General features: G+C 39.5%; 2 protein-coding genes across 4 annotated transcripts; both read right to left on the reverse strand.

Moving 5' to 3' along the window:
* Positions 1–2,264: 2,264 nt before the first annotated feature.
* Positions 2,265–4,249, reverse strand: LOC135651642 (geraniol 8-hydroxylase-like). Its single transcript, XM_065171888.1, has 2 exons — positions 3,075–4,249; positions 2,265–2,986 (listed from the first exon to the last, which is right to left on the reverse strand). The coding sequence occupies exons 1-2, from the start codon at positions 3,972–3,974 to the stop codon at positions 2,372–2,374; spliced, it is 1,515 nt and encodes a 504-aa protein (XP_065027960.1). The 5' UTR covers positions 3,975–4,249; the 3' UTR covers positions 2,265–2,371.
* A 1,689-nt stretch (positions 4,250–5,938) lies between these two features.
* Positions 5,939–14,620, reverse strand: LOC103981954 (UDP-glucuronate 4-epimerase 3-like). 3 transcript variants are annotated; one of them, XM_065171908.1, is made up of 2 exons: positions 12,350–14,620; positions 5,939–6,294 (listed from the first exon to the last, which is right to left on the reverse strand). In XM_065171908.1, the coding sequence occupies exon 1, from the start codon at positions 13,754–13,756 to the stop codon at positions 12,401–12,403; it is 1,356 nt and encodes a 451-aa protein (XP_065027980.1). In that variant the 5' UTR covers positions 13,757–14,620; the 3' UTR covers positions 5,939–6,294; positions 12,350–12,400. The 3 variants fall into 3 exon arrangements, with proteins under 3 accessions (XP_065027980.1, XP_065027973.1, XP_065027984.1); XM_065171901.1 differs by having other exon boundaries at positions 5,942–6,236; XM_065171912.1 differs by lacking the exon at positions 5,939–6,294 and adding an exon at positions 8,798–8,952.
* Positions 14,621–15,655: the final 1,035 nt, after the last annotated feature.

Below are 15,655 nucleotides of genomic sequence, written 5' to 3' on the forward strand. Positions count from 1 at the left end.
AACTTGTTACCTTGTATATCTCAAAAAAATTGCTAGTTTGCATGTTTAAAAAACATGCTAATTGCACTTTTCTCTTTTTTATTGATGATAGAGAAGGAGAAGTTTTGATGATGATTTGAAATTTGAATCATACATGGTATAATATACTTTGATTATTTTTAAAATTATGATGATTTAAAATTATGCATGCAATTCTCATGATTTTATGATGCATGCAATGATGTAAAAGCTACCATCATCGTAATTGTTTTGACTTGAATTCAAAGATATTATGATTATAAGGTTATCATTTTCTGAATTCAAGTTTATTTCAATATGTCATATACATAAGGGTTGTTTTATTAAAACTTCATCATCAATTAGTTATCAACATCTAAAATGGGAAGATTGTTGAATCTTAGAGTTTGATAATGAAATCAATCGATGAAATTATGATCTAATAAGCGTTTGAGTGACGCAGGACTAACTTCGATCATGAAAAAGTAAATCGATTGAAATAGGAGAATCAAACGTTGGGCCGGAGAGTATCATGTCAGAAGATTGGACGTCATGCCAGAGGACTAGTCGACGTACCGAAAGGACTTCGTGCCATGAGTTCGGGCATTGGGCCAAATGGATTAGATATTATGCCAAGAAGATTGGATGTTGCGGGAGGTCAACATGCTGATGGATCGGGCAATACGCTAAGGGAGAGGACGATGCGTCGAAAGTTCGAACGAAGCGTTGAATGAACCAATATTTTTATTTCATACAAAGTATGAAATAAAAAGGCCCAAAACTCATGTTACAAGTTAGATGAAGACAACTTCAAGTTACAACTATTTGAATTAAGGGAGTGTGATAAAATTAATTCAAATAGTTAGGATTAGATAAAATAAAAGATAAAAATATAGATTTAAATAAATAGATTAAGATGAAAAGATTTATTAGGATATGGTAGATTTTTTTTTTCATTGTTTTAAAAACCTTGTACTTGATCTTTTGATCAATATAAATAGGTGCTCTTCTACTATTATCTTTCCTTTCTTCTTGAAGTTTTGTAGAAAAGCCAACAAGTGTGGTGTCAAAGCCAACATGATGGATTGTTTGTAGTCATTCGAAGACAATTAAAACCCGACGCCATAGAACATTGAAACTTTCTCTTTAACATAAGAAGTATATGTTCATAGGAGGCTGAAATGTGTAATAAATTTAGAGTCACGGTTGGTGTGATATGGAATGTATTAGTAAAGAGTCATAATCTAACAAGTATATTTATAGGAGTAAAATAATGTATAATTTATTTAACCAGATGAGGTAATCGAAAGGAACGATGGTCTATGAAATAATGCATGTGAAATTCACAAAGGAGATTGCGTTGAAAAACTAAAAGACAAATACTTATTGTCAGTATGACTTCGATGAGTGATTTAGGCAGAGTTGTTTTCGTGGTCGGAAGACTTGTGTTGCTTTTGTTAATGACATACGCATGTTCACAAAAAGATTGTGTAGAAGTATTTTACATGATAATTAAATAATTAGATTAGTGATCAATCATATAAAAGGCAAACCAAGCATCGATCAGTCCTATGATCCCAATGGTTGGACTCGATTATAGAGGCCACAGTATATTTATATTTGGTTTTTGAATTTACTGTGGGCAAACCTAATGATATATGGGGTTCCTGACAATGCAGAACATGAGAAATTTTCAACTGTAAGCTTTAGTTTTAGAATTTTTATTTGGATCCGTAATTCAGTCAGGAGTTAAAAGACTTGTCTATCTTTAACATCATCATGCATTGTGCTTTATCCTTCCATAACTCTCAAGACTGTCATGCGAACTATCGAACATATTATTGATCGATGACATTGCTTGATGAGTGTTTCAGAGGCCGTCCGTTCCACTCAGATGAGCTCTGCTAATAAATAGGGTGGGTTTTCAGAAGTGGGCAAGCATTCAATTTGGCATCTCTCTTCAATTATCGTATCTTATTTTCATCTTTAACTAAGCATGAGATTCCAGTGGATCGATCTATTGACGACGTGGATGCATGAGACTTGCAGTGGGATATGTCCGGGATAAAATATAAAGCCAACATTAAAAAGTTATATCCAATCACGTGATCCTCGTTTTGTGGATCCAACATCGATGAATCAGTTGGGCCAGCTGTAGATCCAAGTAGAATAGATAGAGAACACAAATGGTGGCCTCAATTCTTTTCTAGGTTCAACTTTTATGGAAACCCTATTTCCAATCATAACTTTAACTTGGACGCAAATGCTAACATGAACATGAAAGCCAATTCACTTGAAATTTGTTCGTAAGCGGCATCTTCTTGCTTTGGCAGAGCTCACGGTGGAAGATTAACTTGACAAGATGAATCCTAGTCTAACAGCATTTAGTGGGAACGGCCATAGCTTTGAGCGGAGAAGCCATGATCAAGGTGAGTCCAAACTTCTCCTCCATGTCCAAATCCCCTGGCTCTACCCCTTCCGTCAGCCTCCACTCGAACCTCTGCAGCATGGACGCCAGCATGAGGTGCACCATCCGGTACGCCAATGGCAGTCCGGGGCAGATCCGGCGTCCCGCTCCGAACGGTATGAGCTCCAAGTCGCGGCCCCTGAAGTCCACCTCGCTGTTCAAGAACCTCTCCGGCAAGAACTCCTCCGGCTCCGTCCACGCGCTGCTGTCTCGCCCGATCGCCCAGACATTGATGAGCACCCGCGTGCCCTCCGGTATCTCGTAGCCGTGCAGCTCCACGGTGGCTTCTGCTAAGCGAGGCAACAGAAGTGGCGCCGGTGGGTGCAGACGCAGCGTCTCCTTGACCGTGGCTTGCAGGTAGGGGAGTGAACCGATGTCCGCTTCCTCCACTGCTCTTGCGAAGCCGATAACTCGGCCGATCTCCTCACGAACTTTCGCCATGGTCCGGGGATTACGAAGCAGCTCCGCCATAGCCCATTCCACGGTTCTCGAGCTCGTGTCGCTCCCCGCCACAAATATGTCCTGCCAAATCAAAGCCATTTCGTGGTTTAGATGTCGTAGGAATAGAGTTTGCCTCATCACCGTTACTCGTTCGAGAATGTATCCTCACCGAAAATAAAGATTTCAGTGCTTGTCGATCGAACTTGGTGCCGTCTCCCTGCACTTGGTGTTCGAGGAGCTCATCCAGGAAATCATTGCGGGCGGTGGTTCCATCTCGTTCCCTGTGTAGCCGCCGATCTATTTGCTCATCGAAGATGTCATGCAGCCTCTTGAAGTATTTGGTGGAACGGCGACGAATGCCCTGCGGGTCGAGCTTTGCGAGCAGTGGGAAGTAATCGGACAGGTTCGCCCGCCCAGCTTCCTCCGTGATCCCCTCCACCACTTGCTTGAATTCTTGCGCGGACTCAGCGTAGAGATCGACGAGATCCACGGAGAAGACGGTGCGAGAAATTAAATTCAGCGTGGTGCTGAACGCCACGTGCCCGACGTGAACCAGCAAGCCCTTGGACGTGCTGTCAGAGATGTACTGCATCAGTTCCTGTACCTTTTCGCGCCGAAGGGACTGGTAGCTGTCGAGTCTTTCTGCAGTAAAGAGCTGGGTTTTACAGATTCTACGCAGTTTCCGCCATCGTTGGCACGGCGGAAGCCACACCATGGAGGCCTCGCTCTGGTCCAACACGCGAACAGCTTCTGGGATCCAGCGACTGGAGAGCACTGCATCGTTCTTCTGCAGGATTTCTCCTGCCATTTCCGGGGAGGAGACGAACACGGTGGTCACTCGACCGAGGCGGAGGGTCATGACTGGGGAATATAGCTTGGCGAGGCGGGCGAGGGAACGGTGGGGTTTGTCTCCGAGCTCGAACAGGTTGCCGACAACTGGAAGTGGAGTCGGCCCAGGTGGAAGCTGGTGACCGCCGGACTTCGATGACCTCTTTGCGGCTCTAGAAAGAAGAAGAAGAGAAAGGACGGAGACACCGAGAGAAAGAAGCAGCCACAGAGAGGACTCCATCACGACTGCAGAGAAGGGAACCACCAAGACGAAGGTGGAGGGGATAAAGGTGAGACATACAGGTACAGCGTCTTCGTCTCCGAAGTCTGTTAGCCGCCACAAGGCGAAAAGATGTAGGAAATTTAATTATAGTCTCAGGTGGCCAAATCTTCTGCCCTACCAGAGTTGTGCTGAGATAGCCCCGCATTCATATCCAATCACAAGTTAGGTGGACTCGATTAGCTAAGTAGATGTTGCAATAACGCGATTCCAGACTTTCCTATCGCAACACAGGGAATTGGTACGAGGAGCCATCACGTGAATCACATAGTCAATAAGATATTAAGGAAAGCACTATGTTTGTGTCCGAATATGGATGAACGAGCCACGTTGACACAATTATTAATTGGGAACAAATATAAGAGATTAGGTGGACTCGATTAGCTTAGTAGATTGTATCGTAACGTGATTCCACACTTCCCTGATCGCAATACAGAGAATTGGTAAGAGGAGCAATCAGGTGAATCACTTTGTTAATAAGATATTAAGAAAAGCACTATGTTTGTGTAAGAGAGCTACATTTATATTTTTACTTTATAAATAAGCTCTCTCCTTATCATTTTAACTTGACATACTCATATACTAAAAGAAAAGACAAACTGTTGTATTATTATACATATAGTTAAAAACTTTTTTTAAGCCTTCTCTAACTCAATAAAAATCATATATAAATATTTACTTTTCTATCTGTATGTTTTATTAATTATTTTAATAAATAAATAACTTCTATCTTTTATGCAGAAGACTAAATTAATTTTTAGAGATATTTATTCCAAATCTTATTCTACTTTCAATATTTTTTTCAAAAATTTCACTGTATAACTCATGAATTTAATTTTTTTAATTAAAATAATTTTATATCTCACCCTTACTTTTATAAAATGATATTGAAAAACTCTTCATTCATTAGACATCTTTCTAAATCTTAAAATTTTATTAAATAAATCAGTTAATCAAACTATTTATTGATCTCTTAATTTTTTTTAAAACCTCAATAGGAATATCATAAGTCTCATACTTTTAGGTATTTTTTTCATTTTTTAAAACATCTTTTGCTCTAATTTTATAAATAAATTTATAATTATTAAATACACCACTATTATTTATCGTCTTTCACTTCTTTATCTTTTCTTAATTTCATTATCATTAATAAGAATTTTTTATATTCACTTTTAATATTATCTAATATATATATATATATATATATATATACTTTAAAATCTTTCTTTCCATCATATAATTTAAAATCCTTACATTGTTATTTTTAAAATTTCACCATCTTATACTAATAATTTTTTTATACTTTTTTCTTTCCAATTTCTAAAACAAATATCCAATATCATTAACGTATGTTGATTCGTCGGGTTTTCACTAAATATAGCTTTATGATTATTACATACAATTTAATCTAATTTTCTAGCGAAAAAAAAATCTTTCTAATTCCAATTATGACTCCTCTAATAAAAAATCCAAAATTATAACAGTCTCTCCATGTCCCTTCCCATAACCAAAACTATCATGCAAATTATTTACATTCATCATAAGTTTGTCCCATATGACTATTAAAATCTCCTCCAATTTAACTTTTTCACTTATATTCAACAATGCACATCCATTAAACTTTTTTAGTATATCAAAATTTAAACTAAATATTATAAATCTCTCTAGATTTTTATTATATTCACTTAGTGTCTTAAATGTTGAACACTAATAAAGCACCCCTATAGATGTTTATCATCAATAAATCAACCACAATATAAATGAGAGAGATGATGAACAAGAAGAAACAAGATGTTTTTGGCAGCTATATCATCGACTCATGATTTATGTCCACTAATCAAATTCTCAATTTCCGAAGGCCTGAAACAATATGTTAGAATACGATCTTGTTAGTGGAGGCAAAATCTGTTAATGAATTGCCAAATCCCCTCAAGGTCTTCTTCTTTGTAAGCTCAAAGAATAATCCTTCTCAGTTCAAGTCCTAACAATTTGGTCTCAACAGTGGAATCAGATCTTATCTTCATCACTTATTATTTCTATAAAAAAAAACGAAGCAAAACATTTTATAAAAAATAAAAACACCAACCATCTCACCTACTTTCATTGCTGGATGAGCCATACGGGCACGAATGGTTCATCTGCACAGAGAGTAGCACATCAATGTCGCATCATGACCATGATGGATACATATTCTCCCTGCAGTCATGGGCACGGATGGTTCATCTGCACAGAGAGTAGCACATCAATGTCGCATCATGACCATGATGGATACATATTCTCCCTGCAGTCATGGTATCAGACATCACATATCACCAGAGGCCGTAGCTCGATCTTATCTTCATAGATAGGTAATGCTCAAGGATAAAAACTAGGTATATGGTCTCTTCTGAACTTGTTACACAAAATCTAGAAATTCACCACTCTTCAAAATAAATTTCTACTTGACTACTAATTTTGGTTCATGCTTCTATATGGCTTCTACATCACAATATATCAAATGCTGCAGCCTCTGCCTTTAATACCAAATAATCTGTAAATGTGTACCAGTTAAACAAAAAACCTTACAAACATGCAATTTCCCAGCAAGCAAATCACAAGCATGTCAATGGCTAAGTTATATAAGCAGGTGGAGGTTGGAAACTAGGTAGCATAACCTGATGCAAGGGCCTTGACTATTTTAAAGGAACAGATGACGAGACAATAAAATTGAGCAATCTGATGCTGTGTCCAATGGAGAAAAGGTATTCTAGGTATAAATCTCCATAAAAGAGCAAATATTAACACTATGAGAAAGGAAGCCTTGCATAATGTATATATCCAGAAAAGAACATTAGATCAGACCAACAGCCATTAACCATTTAAGCTATATCCAGATAGGTTGCTGCACATTTAGTTGCGTGCACCATGCATCAACTCAAGGAATACCATTCCATACATCTACCCTTTGACATTGTCTTACCACATCAGTGTTTCACTTTGGCATGCTACAAGCTGGCAAGTAATTGGAATGAATTTTAGTCCTTCAGTCTGATCTAAGCTAACTGCTCAGTTAGCTTTAAAGATTGATTTAAAGATTTCTAAGTAATTGGAGTTTGGATGAATCACAGGAGGAGAAAAAAATAACTGATAACATTGATTTAAAGATTTCTTTTTTATTTAGTACATGTTCTCCCAATAATTTAGGCATAGTTCCCATAATGACATGTATATTCTTTTAGACAATAGTTTCATGAATGCACCTATATAAATAAGGTCCTTAAAGGCATCCACTGCTTGTTACTGCTGCAAATCTTATGAGACATTTACCAGTGTACTAAAGAAAAAAAAAGAAAAAAGAATATGTGCCCTCTTTCAAGTTCAGCATTGAATTTACAACTATATAATCTTGTTGCTCTGTCAGTGTTTCAACTATCAGGTTCAAGCAAACATACAGATGACACTAAAGCATAAATAACTTATAAACAAGTATGATCTTCATCACAACTCTTTCTGCAATGCCTAACGGTGTTGTATGCTAACATCAAATATTTCAATCCTAGAGTAAAGCACAAAAACTTAGTTTAATTATATGATTTTAATTATAATTAATTATAACCAAAAGCATCCTACATGCATATCATTTTAATTATATGAAATGCATCATTTTGAATATCAATGAGACGAAGATTAACAAAATCAACTTAGTTTAAGAGAAACTATTTGGTTTTCAGTCATCAATTTATTGCTAATATCACCTCAAAAGTATAAATGAAAGCATTACACACCATCAGAAGATTACTACAGTAGAAAAAAAAATCGCTGCAGACATTGTCTACTTAGCAAAAGCTTACTGATAGATTCTTAATGCCTTTTGTCCTCGACAAGAGGATTAACCTTCTTGTTTATGTTCTGGTTTATTGGGTATAAAACTTGGAATAAAGTCCATTATCATTAAACTTTTATTCAGTAACGAAGGGATAGAAAACATACTTTGCTTTGCCTGCAATATAACATGCATTGTCAAAATTAAAAAAAGCAACTAGGTGAAAGAGAATCCTGTCCTGTGCAACAGAAATCTGCAGACAGATTTTCCCGTCAAAATCCAAGAACTTTTCTATTGCCAATAGGATTTTGCAAGACGATTTTAGAAAAAACAGAGGTTTCACCAATTGGAAAACAATATTTCAGGAAGTTGTTTCTAACATAAAACATCATTTACATATGTTCCCATGTTGTATAAACACAGAAAAGAGACGAGGATGCCTAGGAAAGTAAGAAAGAATAAATTGGGCTTTATAATTTAAAATATACATAAAATATTCACTTATATGATCCTCAATTTGCTTACTGTTGCTTTATTGTAGTCATATAATAGCAGTAATATACAGATACAATTTTTTATCTTAATCATTTAAATGACATTAACATTTATGTTATGTGAACATATGTTAATTTCAGTAAATCAACAGACAGTTTTGTAAACTTCAAAGTGTTCTGGATGTAATCATGAAGTCTGTGCTTCTTTATCTCATATGGAGAGTAAAATAAAGACATGACCATATAAAAACGAAGATACCACGTCAATTTCTGTGTAAACCAAAGCAACAAAGGATTTTATTATACGCAACATAAATATTAACCACACAAATTGTACAATTCTTATAGAAATCAACAAGTAACTCGGGATACCAAGGGATATCATTCCAGGTCCATAAATTATTCAGCTATCAAGCTCTTAAAGTGACTAGTATTGAAGTAGACTTGTATGAGAAAAGATGGACACAGTGGAAAATTCTGACTGATAACTTAACTTGGAATCTGACTGAATGATCTGATATCCATAAATTATTCAGCTATCAAGCTCTTAAAGTGACTTGTATTGAAGTAGACTTGTATGAGAAAAGATGGACACAGTGGAAAATTCTGACTGATAGCTTGCCTTGGAATCTGACTGAATGATCTGATATCCAAATACATGGGACATGAATTTACAAACTGACATACTTGGGACATTAATTTCTCACAAAAAAAGTGAAAGGTCAACAAAATGCAGATGCAATGAGTCAAAAGAAGCAAAAAAAGTCAACATCCTTATCGTCAAAGTTTTAGATGACCTCTGAAGCATCACATTTGGGACGAACATCAAAGTGCTATCTGAAAATCTTTCAAAAAGGATTTGTGGAAGCTTCACAGTATGTTTACAATATATACATACATATATATACATACATATATATCCATACATATATACACACATACACACACACACACATAACAGATTAAATCATTTTCATGTAATAAGAATCATGAAGAAGAAAATTAATAAATAGCATGATCACCGAGTAGAACAAATTATGTCAATTTTGTTATATGTTTGAGTTCTGCAAATGCAATATAATTACACAAAAAAGGATATTGAAAGTTGGACAGAAGTTGACGTATATGACCTCAACACGGAATCATAACAGACCTGAATTTTTAAAAAGACCCAATGTTTTGAAAAAAAAAATAGGGTGTAGAGGAATAGTTTGCAATCAGTTTTAATCACAAGTGCTAGTCACTAATTGTAAAAGCAGACCAGAATTCGGGAAAAAAAATATATAAAAAATTGGGACATCCATGTGAAGATTCAAAGGAAAAATAAAAATACAAAACACCACATGTCAAGAGCCAATGGCTTCGGATGAGAGGTATTCTCACATATGCCCTACTTCCAACAAAAGGCAACAGGAAGTGAATTCTATATAGAAAGTCCGCTCTGCTTAAAAATAATACTCAAGTAAATAAATGACAGTGCAGAAAGCAAATGCTTCCAAGGAAACTTAATTTTATGCCTAAAAAGGACAAGAACACAAGTCAACAATTCTTTTTTATGGAATTGCAAGCATCTGATCCAATAAGGCTAGAACAAATTAGCAATTTTTTTCTATGGAACCAGTACTTGCTTTTAGATAATAAAGTTGAAAATTAAATCAAGTTGCCAGAAATTTGTTATGATTCTCTAAGAAGGTAATAAATAAGTTGAACGTATGGAAGTCTCAACATTAGGTTCAGGTTGTGTTGGATTTTGAAGAACAATTTCAATTTAAGTTTGTAAAAAAAAACTAAAACTGAAAAAGGAGAACATTGGTATTTAATTATGCTATTTCCAAGATTCCCTCAAAAACTCTTGATTAGTGAAAATGTAAATGATTAGAAAATATAATCACATATAAGAATCAATCAGATAGAACTTTTGTTTCAGATTGAGAATAATATCATCATGTTCCTTAAAGCTTCTTACTCTTGGCTTCCTTGTTCTCATCTGCAGTTCTTGTATGATACAAATAGTATTATACTTCTGGCAATCCATACTTCTAGAGCCATATATTCCTCAAAATAATTCCATGGGACGCTTTTTTTTTAAATCATATTTCTATTTCTGGTCCTAAACAATATTGAGATGAGTTGTTCGAGTTTCTTTTCAGAGCTACACAAAGTCATAATAAGCATTGAAGTGAAAGAACCAACAGAAACATGCAATACCAATATCTCTAAATTATCAAATCAGGCTTTGTTTTCCATTTAGCATTTATTTGAATGTACTTGGAATAGTTCGAACTTTAGGGAGTTGTAATATTTGGTGATGGTTGCTACATAATGTAAATTTTCTACATTGGCACATTCTGAGTATTTCATTATTGGAAATGCACTCAAGGAATCACACAGAGATCTTAAAAAACTGCTGATGAGGATGTTGGCTCAACTCTTTAAACAAAAACCATCAAACTTCTAAATGACTCAGCTAACAGTTTTGGCAAATTAATACCTATATCAGTCGTGTCAAAGATGAAAAAGTGCAGTCCAATGGTGACACCAATTGTCTCCCTTGGATCCATTTGAAGAAAGCAATGCTCATGCTAATCAATTTCCAAATAAGGAAAATCAACCTTGCACCTTTAGATATGTAAACAAAGGCAAAGTGGTTGGGTGACTGACTCAAATGGACATTCAAGGAGTTCAACTCCTACTATGTGGCCAACCCAACAGAGATAAAATATTGCCTCAGGAAACAGTGATACTAACAAAGCCATGGTGTGAAGATTAAGACCTAGAAGAAAGACCAATATCATGAAATCACTTTGGCTTTTAACATGAGGACATGTCTCTAAATTTAGAGACGAGTTTCAAATATAATAATTAAGAAATAGGAACTTTATATTCCTAAAAATTTATTTAATGATGTCTCCATAGGTGGAACAGAACATGATCTTCAAATTCAAGTCCTTGCAGTTCATCTTGCCTAGAAGGCTTCACATAGTGTTCACTTGTCCTAAAGGGGTGGGCCAACACACCTTCCTGCCTAGGCTGATCATTTATTCCTTCCAGATATAGATCACTACATGCACAATCCCTATGTTAGTCCTATTGCATCCATCCTCTTGTGTCCATCATTAGCAGTGGCCTAAACAGGAGCTTCTAAAACAGATAAAACCCTTACCACACCCTTACCACATCGGTGGAAAGGGCTTTGCTTTTAAAGGGCTAGGATAGTATCATGAAGAAAAGTCTACTCTGTGACATAAGTGCAAAACATGCATTGGAATTTTGATATCAACTAAGAGATGGAACCTTGAGGAAGAATTATCCAATAAAAGTCGAGAAATCAAACTGCTAAAGAAAAGAGCCACAACCACTTAAAATGTTAATGCACCTTATTTACACAGTGACACTATATCAACTGTGGCTTAGAAACTTAAATCATGTACTTTGCTTCTTCTACCAAAAGATAATATTTTACTGGATCTGATATACTTTGTTACTACTGTTAATAGGGAAAAAAGCTTAAGTTTAAGATGGAGTTAATTAGTGTTTGAGGTGATGGTAAGCAATAATTATAAGGTCATGTACTCAAGAACATGTGCTTATTTCAGAGTTCATTAGTTCGGTGCCCTGCCCATGAAAGATAATATTTCAAAGTTTATTAGTTCGGTTGCGGTCCTTCATTGGATTAGTAAAAACCAATCAATATGTACTGATTTGACCAACATTAATAAGCATTACCAGAATGATATCTAAATACCTGTTTCTCATTAGTGAAAACCAAACATGAGAAATGAAAGAACAAGCGAGCTTGTTTCTCGTTAGTAGTAACGACCACAAAGTACGACAAAGAATGGTTCATGCCAGTGCAAAACAATTCCCAGAATGATATCTAAATGCCTTCTTCGTTTCTTAACGATGATGACCACAAAACAGAGATGTAAAGAAGAAGAGCAAATAAGCAATAATTAGAAGGTAAATCGACAAAACAGGGTGAAAACAAAAAAATCATAAGAACATTAATAAGGATTGGACGAAGGAACAATTTAATCCACCTGAGGAAGTAGCAGAAAATATCACCAACTGCCACCAACATCCTTCCCTGGCTAGAGAGCACTGCTGCTGCCACCTCTTGATCCCTTTTTACTCGAGGAAGTAGGGTAGTACCCAAGGTACCACCGGACGAACTTCTTGAGGCCAGTGTTCAGACCGGTGGTCGGATGATACCCGAGCTCCCGCTGCGCAAGGCTGATGTTGGCATGAGTAAACTGTACATCCCCATTCCGTGGCATTTTGACGACATTGCGGACGGCCTTGACCTTTAAGAGTTGCTCCAGGATAGACACGAGATGAGACACGGGGACTGGGGACGTATTGCCGAGGTTGTAGACGCGGAGCGGCGCAGACCCCCGCTTCTTGCCGCCGCTACCGGTGCTCTTCCCAGCATTGTCGAGAGCCGCAAGACAACCGCTCACGATGTCATCAATGTAGGTAAAATCACGGGCAACGGTGGCATGACCTGGGCCTTCAAAGATGGAAATCGGCTTGCTGCGGAGGATGTCTCTCGTGAAGAAGAAGTAGGCCATGTCGGGGCGCCCCCAGGGGCCGTAGACAGTGAAGAAGCGGAGGCCGGTGATGGCGAGTCCATAAATGTGGTTGTAGACATGGGCGATTTCCTCGCCTGCCTTCTTGGTGGCGGCGTAGAGGGAGGCCGGCCGGTCAGTGCGGTCAACCTCCGAGAAGGGCACGTGGGAGTTGAGGCCGTAGACGGAAGACGACGAAGCCCAAACAACGGCGGGCTGCGGGTCCGCTGACTTGGCGACCTCGAGCACCGACACGAGCCCGGCGACATTGGAGTGGACGTAGGAGGACGGATTGGTCATGGCGTAACGGACGCCGGCCTGCGCGGCCAGGTGCATCACATGGGTGAAGGGCACCACGTCGAACAGCTTGTGGAGGAGAGGGCCGTCGTTGACGTCGCCCTCGACGACGAAGACACCCGCGCGGTCGAGGAGGGCCTGGCGGGCGCGCTTGAGGGAGGGGTCGTAGTAGTCGTTGAAGTTGTCGAGCCCAAGGACGCCGTCGCCGCGGCGCTTGAGCGCGGTAGAGACGTGGGTACCCACGAAGCCGGCGGCGCCAGTGACGAGGACGGAGATGCCGCCGGAGCGGCGGACGCGGGCGGAGGAGCGCACGCACTTCTCCCAGGCGGGGCCGCCCCACGGGGCGGCGTTACGGAGGGAGCGACGCCCAGAGGTGGAGGAGGAGTTGGGGGTGGTGGGTGAGAGGAAGAAGAAGGCGACTAGGAGGGCGATGGCGAGGAAAGACCAGACTGCGACCTTGGAGACGAGCGGGTTGTGATGCCACCGGACGGTGAGCTGACGCGGGTGGTGGTGGTGGTGATGGTGATACTGGGGCTTGTCCATCTTGAACTTGCCCGGGGTGGCCGGCAGGCTATCCATCATCACACTTCGATTCTACCCTTGGTTATCGGATGGCGAAGTGGAGAAGAATGAAGAATAAGACGAGAGATTTGGATCCAACGCCTACGCCTTGGCTTCCAAGAACCAAATCGACTAATGGGCTTGAAAACGGAGAAGTAGATTGATTCTAAACGGAAGAAGATAAAGATGAGAGCAGAAGCATCCAACAAGCTGTCGTCCCCACGCCACCCCCTACTAATTCACTATAAATCTCCCTAGCGAACAGGACAACGGCCTCTCTCTCTTCCTCCTCCTCCTCCTCCCTCCTCCACTGGTCTCAGTGAAAGCGAAGATTCGGAAGGTGATGATTAGACTCGCCCCTCTTACCGGCCTCACTGTCTCGACGGCTGGCTTGGGATTGTGGCAAAGCCGGCGTCGGTGCAGTTAGGGAGGGAGGATCGGCGAGCGAATGTGAGGTCGCAGGGAAGTCAAAGTCGCCAGGGTCACGGGGGTTCGTAATAAATAGGGATGCGGATGCCTTTTCTGGAGGACTCCGTTGCGGATTTTGTTGGACGCGGATATCACCGACGAGGAGAGAGAGAGAGCGAGCGTCGCACGGCGATGGACGCCACTTGTTGAGTTGTGAGGAGGGAGAATGAGAATGAATCGTAAGTGGCAGAGGCTGCGGGTGACGATCGAGTACACCAAAATGGACGGACGCCCTTCGATCTCCTCGCCCCTTCTCGACGTGATCTGATCTGGGTGCCAGATTTTTCTGGAGACTTCCAACGGAAGATAACAAGCTCCTATCTGGTCGTGTTTGAATTCAAATTTCATCATGGTTTGTTCGGGAGTCGGTCACGTATCAATCAGATGTTCGAGTAGAGAGCAGTGCTCGGAAGCACCACAGAGGAAATGAGACCCCCGATGAGGAGGAGGATCTTTACAGTGGTTGTCCCTCGAAACGAACATGTCGCGGAGTTCCAAGGGTTGGCGAGAGACTGGCGGTTGACATTATTTTACTCGCGATCGCAGAGGAAGCCTAAAAAAGATTCATTGGAATTGCTCGATTGTAGTCGGTTCCTGTGAGCATGTGAACCAACACTTCATTTTTGCCAGTTCGCCTTTTCTTTTCTTTTCTTTTTTGCCAGTAAAAAGTACAGACGGCCAGTTGGCAAGCACAGTGTCAAAAGCCCATGAACTAACTGGTGAGTATGTGATGGCAAATCCCGTGACACAAATTTGATGTGGAATGAATAGAAAATTTGAAACCACGTAACCTGTCACGACTCGATTGCATGTCATGTGCGGTCAGGACCGTACCTGAGACACCCCCCCCCCTCACTCGATAACACAGTCTGTGTGGGTTTGGTCCTTTGCGTTGATCGGCTGGAATATCATCATTCATTGGACCACTCCTGCATGGGAATCACATAAGAAGAATAATGAACCCCACGGGTAATTTCGCAAATAAATATCTATATAGTCTGTGTGGATTTGTCCTCTCTATTTCTTCTACTAATAAACTACTCGTATTCGTGCACAAGTCAAAGGTTCAAGTAGCAACTCATACATGAGTTAGATGAGCTGATGCGTAGTAAGTAGTATAGCACACTTTTGATTCCTGAATCCAATCCTTAATATATGAACACCTACCTCATCGTTAGCCTTTTTTCTAAATCTTTACGAGCTGTTTTTGACTTAATTCCTCTAAATCCGGATGAACGTAAGGACTAATGAGCTCCTCCTACTCCTCTCTTGTCAGCTCTCAGAGCTTCCTTCCGTCAAGGGACAAGTCACATTTGTCATGTGGTTCCCGAAAGGTAGATGCATTTGTATTGAAAGATCTCTTCAAGAAAAGGGAAAGGGGGCGAAGACAACTCCATATTCTATCCTGCCCTCTTGCGAGAGCATTAAGCGAGAGAGAACAAACGGTAAGAA

This window comes from Musa acuminata, chromosome BXJ1-4 (assembly GCF_036884655.1).
Source record: "Musa acuminata AAA Group cultivar baxijiao chromosome BXJ1-4, Cavendish_Baxijiao_AAA, whole genome shotgun sequence".
Lineage (NCBI taxonomy): Eukaryota > Viridiplantae > Streptophyta > Magnoliopsida > Zingiberales > Musaceae > Musa > Musa acuminata.

What these genes read in the sequence shown, in the direction of transcription:
- LOC135651642 (XM_065171888.1), bottom strand. Translation starts at nt 3,974, where the DNA reads ATGGAGTCCTCTCTGTGGCTGCTTCTTTCTCTCGGTGTCTCCGTCCTT. An exon ending in CACTGAAATCTTTATTTTCG is followed by an intron (nt 2,987 to 3,074) that starts GTGAGGATACAT and finishes TTGATTTGGCAG; the next exon opens with GACATATTTGTGGCGGGGAG.
- LOC103981954 (XM_065171908.1), bottom strand. Translation starts at nt 13,756, where the DNA reads ATGATGGATAGCCTGCCGGCCACCCCGGGCAAGTTCAAGATGGACAAG.